The sequence below is a fragment of the Oppia nitens genome, unplaced genomic scaffold, assembly GCF_028296485.1.
Source record: "Oppia nitens isolate AA-2021 unplaced genomic scaffold, nextdenovo-longstitch-racon4-pilon3 scaffold6_pilon_pilon_pilon, whole genome shotgun sequence".
NCBI classification, from domain to species: Eukaryota; Metazoa; Arthropoda; class Arachnida; order Sarcoptiformes; family Oppiidae; genus Oppia; species Oppia nitens.
Window position 1 is genome coordinate 1,814,080 of NW_026533250.1, and position 18,801 is coordinate 1,832,880.

At 27.8% G+C, this 18,801-nt stretch overlaps 1 protein-coding gene across 3 annotated transcripts in view; it reads left to right on the forward strand.

Moving 5' to 3' along the window:
- LOC128962158 (protein tiptop-like) overlaps positions 1-16,982 on the forward strand; it is a 31,410-nt gene extending 14,428 nt beyond the window's left edge. The window contains exons 2-4 of one of the 3 annotated variants that reach the window (XM_054308511.1): positions 12,399-13,706; positions 14,959-16,290; positions 16,368-16,471. In XM_054308511.1, coding sequence (XP_054164486.1) covers positions 12,399-13,706; positions 14,959-16,290; positions 16,368-16,411 — 2,684 coding nt within the window. In that variant the 3' untranslated portion in view covers positions 16,412-16,471. Of the gene's footprint in view, positions 1-3,955; positions 4,068-12,398; positions 13,707-14,958 lie in introns of those variants that run through there. The other 2 variants (XM_054308510.1, XM_054308509.1) reach the window with 2 other exon arrangements.
- Positions 16,983-18,801: the final 1,819 nt, after the last annotated feature.

The following is an 18,801-nucleotide window of genomic DNA, read 5'->3' on the forward strand; positions in this document are numbered from 1 at the left end:
GAGACCAGCACAGGCACATGCAGTTCACCACTATATACTATATATATGCATCAATTACATCCATTCCCATCACATCACTTTTCCAACACATTTCAATCAAACCTACTCTTGCTTTGGCAGCGCTTCGCTCCATAACTACCAGTCCTGCTCTCAAAAAGGCTATATATTTTTAATTATTGCTTTATATACAGTAAATATAATTCATACACAGTATATATAATTACAATTAATATATAACAATAATTATAATCAAATGAATGTATAATTCTATAATTTATTGCTACTATGTTGTCGATAGCCATATGTTTAATATTTTATTTTTGAACAAAAAATATTAAGTACGGTATATATATTTGTATAGTTTAATAATATATAATATTATAAAATGTAATATTTTTAGGGCTAATAAATATTTGTAGATATGAATCAATATTTTTATATTACATAATGTAATTCACTGCATGTTTTATTTGAATGTTATATTTAAAAATAGTAATTAAATAGTTTTGATGGCCTAGAGCTCATTATTCACAAAAATAATAGCTTTGATAACTATGATAGTGGGGTGTAGTAACACTTATATATTTATTGGATAAGCATAGCTATCTGTATGCTTATGTCTATAATGCCCAGACTATGCTCTGGATAACTGGCTATGACTTAATACCATCAGTAATAGGGAACTAAAACTATCGAAAACATAGACAATATAAATGTTATATAATATAAACACTTTGAGAATATATGTTTTGGTAGTATTTAGTAGAATAATATCATCGTATCTGTAGATTCTGCACCTATTGCCTCTCTCTCTCTCTCTCTCTCTCTCTCTCTCTCTCTCTCTCTCTCTCTCTCTCTCTCTTTCCTCTCTTTTTTATTCATTTATTTTTTTCTTTCTTTTTCTTCTTTAATCTCTAATAATTATTTTTATAAAAACTCTTCAAAAGTAATGTAAGGCATTTGAAACACTTTATGGCAAAAATCTAGTGTTTGATAGCAAACGATAAATAGCATAAATGGTCTAATAGTGTTCATAACATTTGGCCGTCCCTTTAGCTGCAAAACATGAGAAGCAAGCGAATGGCCATTGGTTTATATATTCGGTGCAGTCTTAAGATTGAAGTCATAAATTTGATGTGTTGTGATGTGATGTGATGCCTGCCTGAGCTCAATGTCTGTCTCATAGCAACCCATAGTTTTGTAGATAATGAGACTTTACAGTGTATGTGTATGTGTATGTGTATGTGTATGTGTATGTGTATGTGTATGTGTATGTGTATGTGTATGTGTATGTGTATGTGTATGTGTATGTGTATGTGTATGTGTATGTGTATGTGTATGTGTATGTGTATGTGTATGTGTATGTGTATGTGTATGTGTATGTGTATGTGTATGTGTATGTGTATGTGTATGTGTATGTGTATGTGTATGTGTATGTGTATGTGTATGTGTATGTGTATGTGTATGTGTATGTGTATGTGTATGTGTATGTTGTACTTTTCTTTATGTTTGTGGCCTAACAGCATAGTACAGTGTGTACTCTAAGCACAAGTATCTCTATTTGTGACCGTTTTATATTGAGCTCTAGATTTTTGATGATATTGTCGTAAAGCAAAAATAAAGCATATAAACTATAAATCATGTGAAAACAGCTTGTATTGGATGTGTTGTTGTTGTTTTGTGTCCAACACATACCAACTTTACTAACAATACATTTTAAAACATCACTGCTCTCTCTCTCTCTCTCTCTCTCTCTCTCTCTCTCTCTCTCTACTTCCATATCAAACTATCACTAGATATTACCCCTTTGGGACACAATGTTGATGTTGATTGTTGTTGAATTGGTTGATCCTTAGCTAAAACGGCCCCATTCTATGTATTGTTATGTCATAGAATTGGTATTTAAGACAGTGATGTTCATCACTTTTTTTGTTAGGCAATTGGTGTCAATCTCGTAGCTATTTGAGTGACTTCTCGCAAAAAAAGACAGATATTTGCTAAGAAGTCTTGCTTTGTCTTCAATTTTTATATTTAAAATAATTTTATCTGTTTTTATCTATGATTTTTAAAGAATATTTTAAATATATAAAAAAAGGTTTAAATTTAACATTTAATTAAAGCATTATATAATCTAAATTATCTATCAACAAGCATTTTTAATATTGTTTTTGATAATTTGCATGCTATATATAATTTGTTATAATTTTTTTTATTTAAATTATTAATATATGATTTTGACGATTTTTTGAATTAAAATAGCGTATAAACTCAATAGAATTACCGAATAAGAGAGAGAAAGAGAGAGAGAGAGAGATTGTGAATGGGATAGAGAGAAACAGATATATAAATGTTTATTAAATTTATTATGATTAGAAAATGTAGAAAAAGAGAGTCAGTCAGTAATAGTGAGGTGATAGGTATGCCTCCCATCGTTGGTTTATATAAATTTATATATGAGTTGTTTGTATTGATACTGTATTATATATATACAGTATATGTAATTTATATGATTGTCGTGATATAAACCAATTTATATTCAATAATTTATGGTTTATGTTGATCTCGTGATCAACTGATGGTTCATCAAATGATTGCCATTTCAGTCATCTCTCACTTTGTCTTAGTTGTTGACCTGACTCTACTCAATACTATATGTATCTATCTATCTATCTATCTATCTGTCTGTTTGTCTATATTTCTAATAACTCGATACTATTTCGATAGCAAATTTCATTTCAAAAAACACATATATTTGCTTTGCGTTATAATATAATACATTTAATAATATTTTTTTATTGGCTTAAAGTTAAAATTTTATGACTTTTTTCAAAGTCCCCCATTGTTTTCTCATAATTTCTACTTTGGGATAAAATTTATTGACGACTTTTATGAAATGTGTTGTCTTTTAACGTTTAATTTATTAGTTTAAATATAAGTCATCTTAATCTCATATATAAATATACATTACTATATTTACACCATAGTTATGATAGTTTTTGTCTCACTCATAAAGGCGTAAAAATATTATTAATAATTATAATGAGAAAACTGTCAGCAATTGATGACCAAAATTTCAAAATTTGTAATCTCTATATCAATCTCAGTCTGTTTTTATAATTATTTATACTTTACTGATGACACTTAACATAGAATAACTAAAATTAAACGAATTATATATTTTTTTGTTTATTAATTGACAAAAATTTATATCAAAAGTTAACCAAAAGTTATGAAACATTTATTTTAAAAACCTTAAATTAAACACACATTTGGTGCACACACTGTTAGCATCAATAAAGTACAGTAGTTTTGTGTAAAATCCTGAAAATATAACATAAAAGCAAAAGCAATAAATAACTGTAAAAATACTCTTTTGTTTGAGTCGTGTCATAGTTGGCAACGATATGTAAAAGATATGCTTATATTGCCTAACATTTACTACAATATCCAATACAAACACATTTATAACACCGTTTAGATTCTCTCTCTCTCTCTCTCTCTCTCTCTCTCTCTCTCTCTCTCTCTCTCTCTCTCTCTCTCTTCTCTCTCTCTTTCCTTCTTCGCCATTGTGTCAGTCAATAGTACGGGTGTTGTAGTAGATGGTAGTAATGGTGATATGGTATATATTATTGGTATATCCATATACTTTAGCCACAATGCGTAATGTTTAGTGCGCCCGACTTGAGTGATAAATCACGAGAGAATGATGTGATGTGTTGTATGGCATATACTGTACAACCAATGTATGCAATGTATGACTACTATGACTGTAATGTCATGTCTATGAATGCAACGAACATGCGTTCAGTCATTCAATGTTACACTTTATACACAACTCTCTCATAAGTTTGAAGACAAACCAAGAACTGCTATGACTTGCCTTTAGTTTTGAAACCATCGAAATTGATTCATTTGATGGACTTATTCATTGAAGATATGGTGTATCAAGTGATCGACAGTCAAGTACTGCAACAACAGCGCCACTTGTCTGCCAATTGTATTACGAAAATTGCTGAGATATCAGTTGCTTATACTATCACTTATAAGATATGGTGATGTGTTGGCAGGTAAGAGAACGGATCAACCACTCATCCACATAACTATAACAATACACATGTTTCTACTTTATATATATTATATAAAATATCACATTAAGGTATAGGTATGTGTTTGCAGAAAGAGAGAGAGAGAGAGAGAGAGAGAGAGAGAGAGAGAGAGAGAGAGAGAGAGAGAGAGAGAGAGAGATCTTTACATTAAATCCACGCTTAGTATGAATGAAAAAGGGGAGTAATGTTATGAATGAGCGAAACAAACATCAATCGGTGAGACTAAACAACAAGGAATAGAAGCATTGAGAGAGAGAGAGAGAGAGAGAGAGAGAGAGAGAGAGAGAGAGAGAGAGAGAGAGAGAGAGAGAGAGATGAGGGAAAGTAATAGAGTGTTGGTATAAATAGAGTAGCATTTCATGTGTTGCTTCTTTCAAAAAAGTGATTGTATGAACATATTGTATATACGATAATGTTGTGGCAACAGTGCACCCAATGCTTGGTGTTGTACTACTAAATGTAAAGTTATGCTAACATTGACATTACATTACAAACATAGCGCACATCCCAATGCTTAAGCTTCTGGAGAATCTCTTTTTAAATATGCATTGTTTGCATCACTCGCTCAATGGCTTTGAGGCCAAAATAACTAATACTATTGCTATGATATCTGTCATCATATAAGCGTTTTGCAAAACACTTGTAAGATATGTGGGATATCATACACCACTTCATTATAATTATTATCAATACAATACTATACAACATAACTCATGTCATGTTTTTTATTCAATAATATTAAGACCTACACTATTCTAAGTAAATAATTATTTTAATTGACGTTAATTATAATATGTGAATTTTATCAATTTTGCTAATAATATTTAATATAATATAAATGATACTTACATTTGTATATAAATGCTAAACAATATTCAACTAAATTAAATATTGTTTATTATTAAAATTATTTTTCTAACATACTCTGTTTTAAAACAATTCAAAACTATACTTACAATATTTTTTTTTTGGTTTTTAATTAATATATTATTTACTACTAAAAACTTATAAATTCTTAAATTAAGTATACATATTGTCATGCATTACATTTTACTATTTACAACTTGTATTACAAGTATGTCATTTAATTATTTAATATTTATACAAATAAAATAACACATTTGTATATTTAATGTTTGCATTTAAATTGGATAAATTAATCAAAAGATTGAAAAATAATTGAAAATAATTTGGCTAATATTAAAGTTGTTGTTATTATATTATTGTGTAGTTGTCTTCATATCAATTGGTGTGAAGTTGACAGTAGTTGTGGTGATGACCGGCGGCTTATTAGACACCTCATTAAAAAACCAAACATTGAAAAAAATATTGAAAACATTATCGCTAATATTGATTGAAACAAATTGTAAATACCATACATTTTGAATATTGACTCTAATCGTCAAATGTTTTTTATCAAAATTTGACTTTATTTTAATGCCTTTGGCAAATAAAACGATAACTATATGATGATGAGCAACAATATCATTATAAACTTATTCAATAGCCTTTCATTGATTACCTCACTATATGACAAACCTTTTTAAATTTATTGTTTATATACATACTATTTGAGAGAAGGAAAAAATGAGAGAAAGAAAGAAAGAAAGAGAGAGAGAGAGAGTACATGTTTTGAAATTTTTAATATTTGTTAACATATAAAATATTTAACACCGGTTGTTTATATAATGATGATACTTAAAATTTATGTATATTACGATTTTTATTAAAAAATAAAGTCAATTTAAAGTTTCTATCTTAGGCTTTAAGCAACTAATATTAACTATTTTTGTGACATTTTGTGTCCATAATTTTATGCCATACAATAAGTTTGTTTAAAAAAATGATTGCTTTGTTAGAAATCTTTAGGCAATTTTGAGGCAAACATTAACATTAAACTTTTAGTATGTTTAAGTGATGAATGGATAAATAGACAAACAGTTAATGGTGTTCAGCATAATAATGGTTGTGATATAATATATTTTGTTAAGCCTATTGTCCGATATTTAAGTCAATTATTTAGTGAAATCAAATAAATTAATCTCTTTCATTGTCGACCTTATTTCCTATATATTAGATGTATGTATTTATTAGATATGCCAACTATTATCAGATTCATTGAAACAAATTAATCAATTCGTCCGTTTCCTTAGATTTAATTTTGAATATTAGTTTGTATTAACAATAATAATAAATTTTAAAACATTGTTAATTAAACAAAAATGTATTACAAAATCGTGTCCTAAGAGTCGTGATTTTGCCATCATTTTTGTGAATAAAAATCACAAATTTAATAGTTTTAAGCAGTTTTTAGCTTTTATTTTGTGGGTTGAATTATGTTTTATGTTGAACCAAATATTTACTATTATTAATATTTTAAAAATATAGTGTATAGTTAATTCATTAGAATAAGTTTAAAACAATTTAAAATAATTTTTTATAATACTTTAAAATTAATGTTTTATAATATCTATTTTATAATTATGTTTTTATCATATTTTATTTTAATTTTGTTATAATCTGATTATGGTTTAATATGATTTTTTTTATTTAAAAAATTATAGTTTATATAATTTATAGGGAAGCTTTGAACTTATTTTCACATTTTGACATCTATTGAAATTTTATTATTATTGAACTTATTTATTATTCGCACATATAAGATAAAAATCAATAATATCTAATCAATTGGCAAATAAATTTAATCTAACTATCCTTAATATTTATTGTGAACTAAATTAAAACTTTGCTAAAATCACTTAAATAATGATTTAATACTAAATTAAAATTTTTGTTTTGTAACAATGAATTGAGAAAATTATATTTGAAGAAATTTATTTGGAAAGTTTCTTATGAATATTGCTCGAACTCTAAATCTTATTAAATGTATATTAGTTTTAAGAAAATCAAATTAATGCATAAACAGTATATTAAGTATTTGTTCGCAAATAAATTTGTCAATGATTTTAAATGTGATATTTCTTTATTATCTTATGAAATATTTAATATATTTTGTTAATAAAATTGATTTTTAAGTTTAGATAAGTTTTAGTTTATTTGACTAAGACCTTTCAATATTTTATATATTTAAAAAATATATTTTTTCTTAATTTTTAAAAGCATAACAACTAAAAATCAAATGTTTCAAAAAGGAGTGTATCGTACGGTTTATTTATTCAAAAATAATTTGCTATCAGTCCATCATTACATCAATTTCTTGATATAAATTAAAGGTTATAAATCATGTAAAATAAAAGATATTAGTATTTGTAAGCCTTTTCATAATAATTAAATTATTGTATTGATATTATATTTCTAATACCTATATATGTATATTAAAAATGACTTAATATTTTAAAGTTTTCGTTTTTCATATTAAATTAAATATTTAACTTAATTTACCTGATTTTAAGAGATGAGTCTAATTAAAAATTTTCTCAAAACATTTATCATTTTTTGACAAAAGTGCCATTTTTGAAGCATTCATTGCCTATAAAAAAGTGCCATAAAATTAATGACTTATCATTTCATTTATTATATTTGATCAAAAAATATTATGTTAACCTTTTTTTTTGTTGTGTAGAGACTAACATAATCGTTGCCAATACTAATTCAACTACTGTACTAACAAACAATTTTTAAGAATTTCGTGAAAATCTACTTGAAATGATTATTGGCATTTATCATGCAATGATTCAATAGTTTAGACACATCTATAAAAAAATATATATCATTTTTCATCATTTGATTGATTGAATGTCAGTATATTTAGATATCTATAACTTTTATATGCTTTTTATTAATATTTTCTTATAGAATGGTATTTATTAGCAGCAAAAACACGTTTAATCTTTAATTGCAACAAAACATAAAAATAATATATTTTATTTGATTCTGATTTTATTTTTTGTGTTTATTTAACTTTTGAAACTCAACGACAACTAACAAATTTAAACATAGGATTTACACTAAATTTACAAATGTTTTCACAGACTTTTATTATTGCATTTTTGTTTTGTAAATAATAAACTGTAAAAATTGTTTTTAGAACTGTTTTTAGTGTAAATATCAATACATTAGTAATAATAATAATAATATTGCAAATAACACTTTACTGAACATAATTTAAATTTATATTTAGTTAATGTTATTTTTAAATTGATTTAATTATAAATTAAATAATTTACTCAATTAAATAAAACAATGTTATATTGTGCAATATTTTTTAAAAATTGCGTTTTAAAACAAAAGCATTTATTTTGATTTTTATGTTTCAATTTATTTAATTGTATATATAGTAATAATTTAATAATAAATAAAAAAAACTTAAAGTATTTTAAAATTTAGTTATATTTTCAATATATTGGATATTAATATATGAATTTGTTGATTATTACACAACATTTTTATTGAAAAAATATTTACAAATTATAATAATTAAACGAGAAAAATTGCAATGATAATTAAGTAGTTAATTTTAAGATATTTTATTTTGATATTCATTTTTATTACATATTTATGCCAATTATCTTATAGAATATATAATAGTAAATACATTTTTATCAGATTTATTCTCAATTCGTGAATCATTTTTAATGGTTATGTGAATAATGTTAATATTAATTGTTTAATAAAATAAAATAAATTTTATTATAATTATAATAATTATTATTTAGTAAAAAAACAGTATTCAATTTATGTATTGATTTTAAAAAAGGCATACAATTTGTCGGCAAAGCACGTGAATCGGGTAAATAAAAACAAGAAGTGGTCGAAAAACATATACATAAAACAAATTATAAGACTAATACACCTGTCTATTACTTTTGCATAACTTTTTTCTCTATTGGCGTTACGACTATTGTTTTAAACTGATTTACATAATAGTGTTATTTAACTAAACTCTAATACCAACAATATTAATGAAAATAAAATATTGTATAATAAATGAAAAATTCATTTATATGAATGCAATGATAAATGTTTTTGATGCCAATGTATTGCATTTTTGACAGTTTTTCAATTCACTCAAATCACGCAAACTTTTTAGACATGGATGGGATGCCAGCATTGACTGACTAAATGGTATAACTAGAAGGGGATAGGGGTTCTAAGGGGTGTCACTATCTTAATAAACAACACAAATATATATAAACCATTTCTAATAAATATTACGTAAATTAGTTTGAGTTTAACAAAAATTATTGTATATTTAGTTTTTGTATTAAAGACGTGAACGACCCGAAAGTCACCAGAAATTGATGTGATTTATGGTTAGTTTTTTGTTTTTCTCTATTAGACTTGTTGTTAATACGGCTTTTTAACAAATAAAAAGCATAGTATAAGCACCGGTTCATAAAAAGATTCTGAAGCACAGGTACTATGGAGTTAAAGCATTAATTGCAATACTATTGTAAAGTTAGTTATGATGTTTGGGGGTATGTATGGCCGCCCACCCACCGAATCATAATCAACGACAGGGACGAACCAATCACGGCTCACATTTTTAATTATTTCCAATACATCGCTATCTTCCGGCACAGGCGTGTCCCGCCTGACCCATACCTGACCCCAACTAAATGAGCCTTTGTTTCAATTCGTGCACACATTTCTCAGTTATGCATAATTTTATTATTATATTTCTAAACATTCACTGCTATTTTGTTCATTACTTGCATTAAACAACTAATAACTTATTAGTTATTAGTTTTAGTGGCAAATAAAAAATATGACAATTATATAATAAAAATTCATTACTTTATTGTTAAAGAAATGAGTGATAATCTACAGAAAATTACATACAAAACATGAGATCTCATTTAAACAACTAAATTAAACTCTCTTTATATTTGATACTATTTTATAGCTTCCGATTCATTTAATTAATACTATTTTATTGCAATTTTAACATAAAAATGCAATAAAATTGTGTAATATTTATAAGGTTTAAATGTCTTAATTTATATAAATCTTATTTCCAATAATATTGACAAAACATGTTGCGATGTTATGTGTGAATTTCATGGCACCCAATGGTCACCCATTTGTGACCTCAAATATGATTAGTTAGTCACTGTTTAGTGATATTAACAATGATTTACGTCAAATTGCAAACAAAAGTAGTCACAAAAAAAAAACATTTATACTTATTTGTAGTGTATATACGATATATGCATAATGAATGCACTCAAATCTAGCCATATATCCGGTTCACTCTAACATTTCATTATATTTATTGCCATAACTTATATACCATTAGATTCTTTAAGACTCGTTTTGATTACAACTCGCTATAACTATTGTCAGCCGTTGAAAGTATAGTAAAACAGTCATATCTGGGCTCTAGGCTAACAAGTTAACTGTGTATATAAATCTCGGCCTCATTGGCACCCCTTCCCCACCTTAAATGATGCGAAACAAATGATTGATTGATTATTTGAGGCATAAGTAAGCTTCTAAACAGAGGTTCAATGAAAGTTATTTTTCAGTTTATACACCAGAATCTGTAGCTTTTGGTTGTATTATATCTCTTAATGTATATATATTTTTATATATACTGAACCTCTTCTAAGACACACATAAATAACACACAGAAAGAAAGCTTAACTGACAGACAACACCTGAATAACAACATTGACTTCAAATGGGAAATACTTTTCATTTTGAATTTATAACCATTTCTATATATATATACAATATTTTCTCAACTTATGCTTAAGTTATGTGTGATTGTGAGCTTTAAGCATCTCATCTGATGTATTATATACAATACAAACACTTTTAAATGTTTTAACTTATAATACAAGAATTGTATGAATGAATGCCTTCAATATTACAAATATAATATATAACTCTAAACCCCAAACACTATTGAAAACATTTAAAAAGTTTTGTTACAATTGTGTTAAAGAGAAACGACTGTTCGGTTTAACACAACTTATCATAAGTCATAAGCACTGTATGTCAATCAGCTCTCTCTCTCTCTCTCTCTCTCTCTCTCTCTCTCTCTCTCCCCTTAAACTCAGAGACACTAAGTTTAGTTGTTTTTCAATACTTTGTTAATGAAAAGTATTTAATCTAAAATATAGTACAAAAGGTATCTTTTTTTAATAACTTTTTAAATAAAAATATTTGTGTTAAATGAATATAATTTTATTTGGAACTAAAAATTCATTAACCATTCATATACTGTATTATGAAATTCTTACTAAATTATATTAATTTTTATCTATTTATTGATAATTTTAATATTTAAAAATATTATAAAACAAATAATTTGAAATTTTTGGCTTTAATTTTATTTGGTCGACATTTTTGGAAACATTTAATGATAAATCATATATTGTTTTCGGATATTTTTTCTCATAACTTGAGTTCATATTTTATAAATAATGATATTTTTGTATTACCTATTAATATCTTTGAATGTATACAAATTATTTGCAATATATAATTACTATAATAAAGTGTATTAATTTACAATTTGTACTAAAATACTTGCATTATGTGACAATTTTTTTATCTCACTATTTTAGTTGACATTTGATTTTATTACAAAAAATGTAAAGTGATTGACAAATGTCATCAATATATGATGTGTGTGTGTGTGTGAGTGAGTGAGTGAGTGAGTGAGTGAGTGAGTGAGTGAGTGATAAGATTAAGAAAAGATGTAGAGATGTAGTGATGAGTTATGGATAGTTTAGATAAAAGCAGACATTTTCGGCAATGAAGTGAATGAACCCAATTATGATTTGTATATAAATGACTGTATTATAAGTCGGCATTGCTTTAAACAGACACAATAAGGCATAAAAATTGCGAATTTGATTGTAAAGACGGTTTTGCTTATGAATGAGCTATGAGAGCACTGTTAGGTACTGTAAAGCACTGAAAAGCAGTGGTTAGTGTAAGTCAAAGCCACCTACAAGTTATATAATATAGTTTGTGGTGTCTATTAGTTGCTGTGAAAACTGGTAAACCATAAACACAAGCATTAAATTATTTAGTATTCAATATTTAGTATTATATGCCTTAACAGCTAATGAAGAAAACGACTTAAAACTAGTCTCTATTATAAACTTAGTTATAGTTTTGTATTATTATTATAAAGCCTTATATAATATTCACTTCTCTATTATATTATTCATTAATTTCATTTAATATATTATGAGTGAATGCAATATTTAATAAATCACTTCTTTAATGATAATTATATGCTAAGCATTGCACTCCTTTGCCCCTCACATACACTTAAAATAAACTTAAAATAAAGGTTTTTATTATGTATTGCAGGGGAACAAAGTGGAGGCACTGATGGTACAGACAGTGCTGTTGATGGTGTTGTTGGTGCTGAAGGAGCTGATGGTACTGAGGGCACGGATGCCACTCAAGGAGCAGATGCTGATCCAGACTGTCAAGTCAAACAACTGAGTGAAGATGACAATAGCCATATCAATAATACAACTGATGAATGTGCGACTTCGGCACCACTGGACTCAAGTGGTGATGCTTCTGATGTTGAGGACAATGGTGTTGAAGCAAATGTTGTTTCAAACAAAGAGTCAAATAATAAAAATAATAATAATATCAATAATAATGATAATAACGCCTCTCATGAAGATATAAGAGATGCGCAAAAAAATATTAATGAATCGGGATTCAGACATAAGAGTTTGACTACCAGTGCTCTCATTTCACCACAAATTAATACAAAGCATAACAATACTTCCAAAACTCACCTGAGCTTACAGTCGACTCGTAGTGAAAGTGATATTAAACTAATTGGTAAATCGTCTTCAAAGGCGATGCTCTCTATGGAAGCCAACGATATCTCTACTCCACTAGACTTTAGCATTAAAGCCAACAACAGGTCATCCAAAGCACTGTTAAATGGACCGCAAGGTCTGTCTACCAAAGATAAAAAAAGTAATGAACTCATTAACCGATCCGATGGTCCTCTTGATCTGTCAGTCGGTAAAAGACTATTATCTCCGACTCTTTCTTCCAAATCAAACATTTCATCAAAGATTGCACGCTTTGACTCGTCATCGAGTCCTTGGGGTTATTCAGTTCCCCGGGTTTTAACACCACCTAAACAATCACATAAAGACAACAGTCATGTCTGGAACGGTAAACTTAAAAATAACATTTTGTCTACAAAGATGTCATCTCCATCTTCATCTCCATCGTCATCAACACCAACAAGAATATCGAGTGGAAGTCATGCCGGGCGACAAAATCCATGGCAAACACAATGGATTAACAGAAGTAGTGAACAAACCAGAGATGTGTTTACATGCGTTTGGTGTAAGGAGTCGTTTAGAAGTTTGGCTGAAATGACTGACCACATGAAACGGTCACCGAGATGTGGAATGGCTGGTATGCAACACGCGACCGGTGCTCAACAAAATGCTAATATCAGTTCATCCGGAGCTACACCTTCACAATCATCACACCAATCATCATCATCTTCAATGCCAAAAGAACCCATTAGTTCATCAGTTTTGGCCAAAAACAATGTCGGACTTCCCCGAAAATTGGTTCGGGGACAGGATGTCTGGTTAGGACGTGGAGCTGAACAGACCCGACAAATACTTAAATGTAAGTGCAATCAGTCCTATAAATAACTTGTTTTTCATTCAACAGTTTAGCTTTTGAGGCAATCATTGATTTCGTGCAGTGCTTTACTTTCAATATTTGACTAATGATATTAACCATAGTTAACATTTGCATTATATTACAATAAATTTTGATAAAAATAGATTATCTAAAAATTATTAGCTAAATATTTGCTGTCTTTAAAATTTGAATGAATTATAAAATTATAAATTGGGTTAACATTAGTATTACAAAAGCGTGATTTTCCGTTCAGTTTTTCTTGAATTTATTATAAATAATTATATTATAAATAAATACCAGTTTATTATTATTACCTTTTTATACAAAAAACTAAAGCATCAGAACTCATCTTTTATATGTCAAACACTTAAACACAACATTAATTAAAAACATTTGATATAGCATTTAAAATGCAAGTTTTGTATTATAATTGTTTAACCATTTGAAAAATTATGGGGAAATTTTCTATATGTTTATATTTTTGGTATTAAATATATGCTTTTATATCATAGATGTATAGATTATTTTTGAGCACAAAAAAGATTGATTATTATATGACAAATAATAAATATGATTAAAGCAAAATAAATCGGTTATTTAAAACGTTTTTCTTTTAATGTGAATATTAAGCCCAAGGCTTTAAAAGTTTGCTTAACTTTTTTCTTAATGTTGTGTTGTTGTTGTTGTTGTTAACTTAGTATTGTTAAGCTTTAGAAAAGGCATATATATATACAGTATACTGAAAGGGAGTTGAGTTATACTGTATATATATATATATATTTGAATTTGAATAATATAAGTCATAAATTATTTTAAGTTAATAATTAGTTATAATAATGTTTAACTAGAAATATATGAAATTAAATGCCATTTATATGGCGCGGTTAGGCATCACCAATCAGTCAGTATAGTGTTTTAATGGCTAAAAACCTTCATAAATATCATTAAATAAAAAGTTTTAATATAAAAATTCTTTGCTTTAAATAGTTTTTATATGAAATATGTTTTATTTTCACAAATTATTGCTTTGGTTTAGTATTTTGTTACTATAAAAGAAAGAAATGTAATTTCATATATTATTCTAACGTTTTATAAGATTTAATTTAATGAGAAAAAGCCAATATGTGTTTGACTGAGAAGTCGTTTAAATCTTAGTTTATGGCAGTCCTATAGTCAGACAAACACAACTAAAAGTAATAAATTTGACTGTAATTGAAATGATTTAAACCGATAGGTATGTGGTGCGGGCAATCATTCAAGACACTGGCGGACATGACAACCCATATGCGAGTTACTCAACACTATACTAATATTATAAGTCAAGAACAGATCATCTCTTGGCGCACACCGGAGGATAAGCTAACTCAGGCTCAGGTGAATGCAGTGCTTACCTGTAAGGTCTGTGATGAGGCTTTTGGTTCGCTCAAAGAATTATCATATCATATGGTGAAGAACTCACACTATAAGGAACACATCCTTAGAAGTATTACCGAAGGAGGACACGGAAGGAGACGGCAAACGAGGGAACGCAGGAAAAAATCGCTACCCGTCCGGAAGCTATTGGAGTTAGAGAGACGAGAGATACCTAAAGATGATAAAGAAGAAAGTGATAGCAGTGCTGCTTCTGGTGGTGTCAATGGTCAGCTCATACAATGTGATGACTGTCACGAGAAAGTGGAGGCCAAACATTTCATATCTCATATCAAGTTATGCAAAGCACAGGTAAAGCTTGCAATGCGTTCATTAAAGTCAGACAACAAATCTCCAGAAAGAGTGAGATCTCCCGCATCCAGTGGCTCACGATCTGGTCCTCCCAGTCGTGGGCAAACTGTTAGCCCTCTGGTTGAGATCAAGACGGAAGTTCTTGAAAATGAAAGTAAAGCCCACTCCGGATCTGAGGTCAAAGGGGAGTCTGAGACAACCACTGATGGCAACAACGCTAATGAATCTGTCTCTGGCTTTGGTTCTGTTCTCAATGCCATTGAAAAACTAATTGAGAAGAGCTTTGACCCAAAAACACGTAAAACACATTCAACTGGTATTTTGCAGAGACTGGGAATTGATGAAGAAGTGTGTCCTCCCTGGCAACACATGCCTCCTATGTCTTGGAATAGAAATTGCAATGAATTCTTCAGTGATGGTCAAACCAGTAGCAGAAGTAGTGGACACCAATCAATATCAAGTCCATTACCTCATGAGCTTCTCAAAGAAAACAATGGCATGAGTAGTGCCGACTCATCTAATTGTGATTCCGATAGTTGTAATAGTTTTACAAACGCCACGACAATTGCTTTGAAGTCAAGCGGTTCCGCACAAACCTCTTCACCAAAGCTTTCATTTCCCATATCATCACTTATTTCCAATAATAATGAAGATTTGGAAAACAAGACCAAAAATTTAAGTCCTAAAAGCGACAGACATTCCTTGCATTCTCCTAAGTCTAACTCATCGACACCACAATCCACAACTCATGGCACCAAAAGTGAAACCAAACAATCCGAAGACAAAATTAGTGATTTAAGTGACGAAGAAAAAGATTACAAATCATCTAAAAGTCTTGAAGTAAGTAAGAAACGACATTCTCTATCAACGATAGACATTGAGGTTAAACCAGAAAAGATTAACCGCTCTTCTGTTGAAAAGGATGGCAAAACAAGTCCATTATCTCTTGTAAGTCCAAGAAATAAAAGTGAATTCAAGAAGAAAAGCAGTGAATGTGAATCATTCAATCCACTGATGCAACTCCAGAAACTACTCGATAAGACTGATTCCGGTAAAAATAAAGCAAACGCCACGAGTAATATCAATAGCAATAACAATAATACCGGTGTTGGGCTCAGTCTATCCCCATCACTGTTAGCTTTTAGTTGGGTATGTAGTGATGCCAGTACTTCAGTGACTAATACATCCAACTCGAGTTCACCATTAGATGAAAAGCACCACAAGAGTGATCATCCCATTAAATGTCCCTATTGTGAGGCATCCTTTACCTCAAAGGGTGCGTTTAGACATCATTTCAGTAAAACACATCTTAAGACTGCCGGCAAAGCGTTTGATTTATGCAACACATCGGTCAATACAACAGCAAATAATAGTAACAATGATAACAACAATACCAACACCGGAGGTAAAGAAGGCCACGGAAGCAGTGGTGGCGGAGCCAGAAGTGAGACCAATATTGGTGCCAATGAGAGCACACACTCCAAGTTCTTGAAGTACACTGAATTGGCTAAACAGTTGTCCAGTAAATATGTCTAATATTTTTATTTAATACTAATTTTCAATTAATTATTATATACTTAATTATTGAATATTAATTATATTATTTTTTAAAATATATAAAATATTATTAAAATATTAAAAAATTATTAAATTATTATTAAAAATATTATTGTATAAATAGAATTTTATTATTATTATTATATAATTGTATAAAATAATGAAAAATTGTTTTAATGATTCTCATATACAGTATATATAAATATAATTGTTTTTCAAATTTAATGGTTGTTCTCAAAATGTATTGTCAATGCATTAGCTGAGACCTCATTTAGAGTCAAAAATCTAATGCAAATTAATTAATGAGAGCTCACAATCATATCATTAATTTTTAACAAATAACAAGAAAATATTATTATAAAATATAATACAATTATCATAACTACTATTATATAAACGAATATATTGGACGTTTTAATAGATTGCAATTTTTATTATTTGTTTATTTTTCCAGTAAAAATAATGGTAATAATTGCAATTTTAAATTTCATGAAAATAACTCATCGATGTTTAATTGTCAAATAAATTATTAATATGTAGATTAAATAGTTTTAACTTAAGATAATAATATAAAAATGACTTAATTTTTGCATTTTATTAAAATTGTAATCTAATTGATAATTGTTTTAAATCACTCAACACTTTAAATATATATATATAGTATTATAAATCCAAAAATCACAATAATATTAATATTATTAAAATAATTTTTAATATTAATGCGAATTTTGTGTTTGAAATGTGATGATCACAAGTATTAATACTATAGATGCCAATCATTACTTTATGAAAAAAATGTTTTTTCAATTTAATTCATCTGTAAATATCAATTGAATTATAATTTATTACTAAAAATAAAATTTGTTTATTTATTTGATCGCATTTTTATTTGATTGACTTAACTTTGCTTTTATCTATTTGATTGAAATGTATTAAAGAATTGTCAAAATAAGTTTTGATTGAGGGATAACTTATTTAACGATTTAAGAGATTCACAAACGAAAGATATATATAAATATATATATTATATATGAGAGAGAGTCAGACTGTTTGATTCGTCTCTATTTTTTGTTGATGAAGAGTGTAGTCAATGAATGTGTTGTTTGTGTGAACTTATAATTGGGGACATTATCTACAACATTGCAGATGTCTTTCAATTTTATTGACAACTGAACTCAATGTAAGTCAGTTATTCCCAACAAACATATCAAGCGTGACATTTGTCTCATTTTGTATTATGTCTTTACATACGTTTACTTTTATATAAGATCTCAAACTGAGATATTTTGTGTACATCTCATCTAATAATTAATTATAATTATTACTATTAAATATTAAAACATATATACATTACGTGTATAAACATATGTGTTTAATAAAAAATACTGTAGTAATAATTAAACAATTTTGGACTAACATTGTTAAACATTATCATTTTAACAAATATTTAATTAGCAATAATTTATTAAAGAAAAAACATTTTTTAGATATTTGAAACAAAAATATTTTATTTATGTTTTATATGATTTTATAAGAAAAGTGTTAATTTGTTTTTGAGTTAATCTCAAACTTAATGAATGATAATAGCTTTGGAGGCGTAGCTCTTTATGTCAGAAAATAAAGTAAAATACAGTCATATATTGTATATAATAATATATTATGTTTTCTATGAGTAGTGTATATATGGCATCAAAATAGGCCAGAGATGTGGCAGATGTGCATCGATTGCAAGCATAATATTAGTGCTTATGTTGTATAGTAGTGAGTGATTGATGAAATGCCATCGTTTATGTCAAAC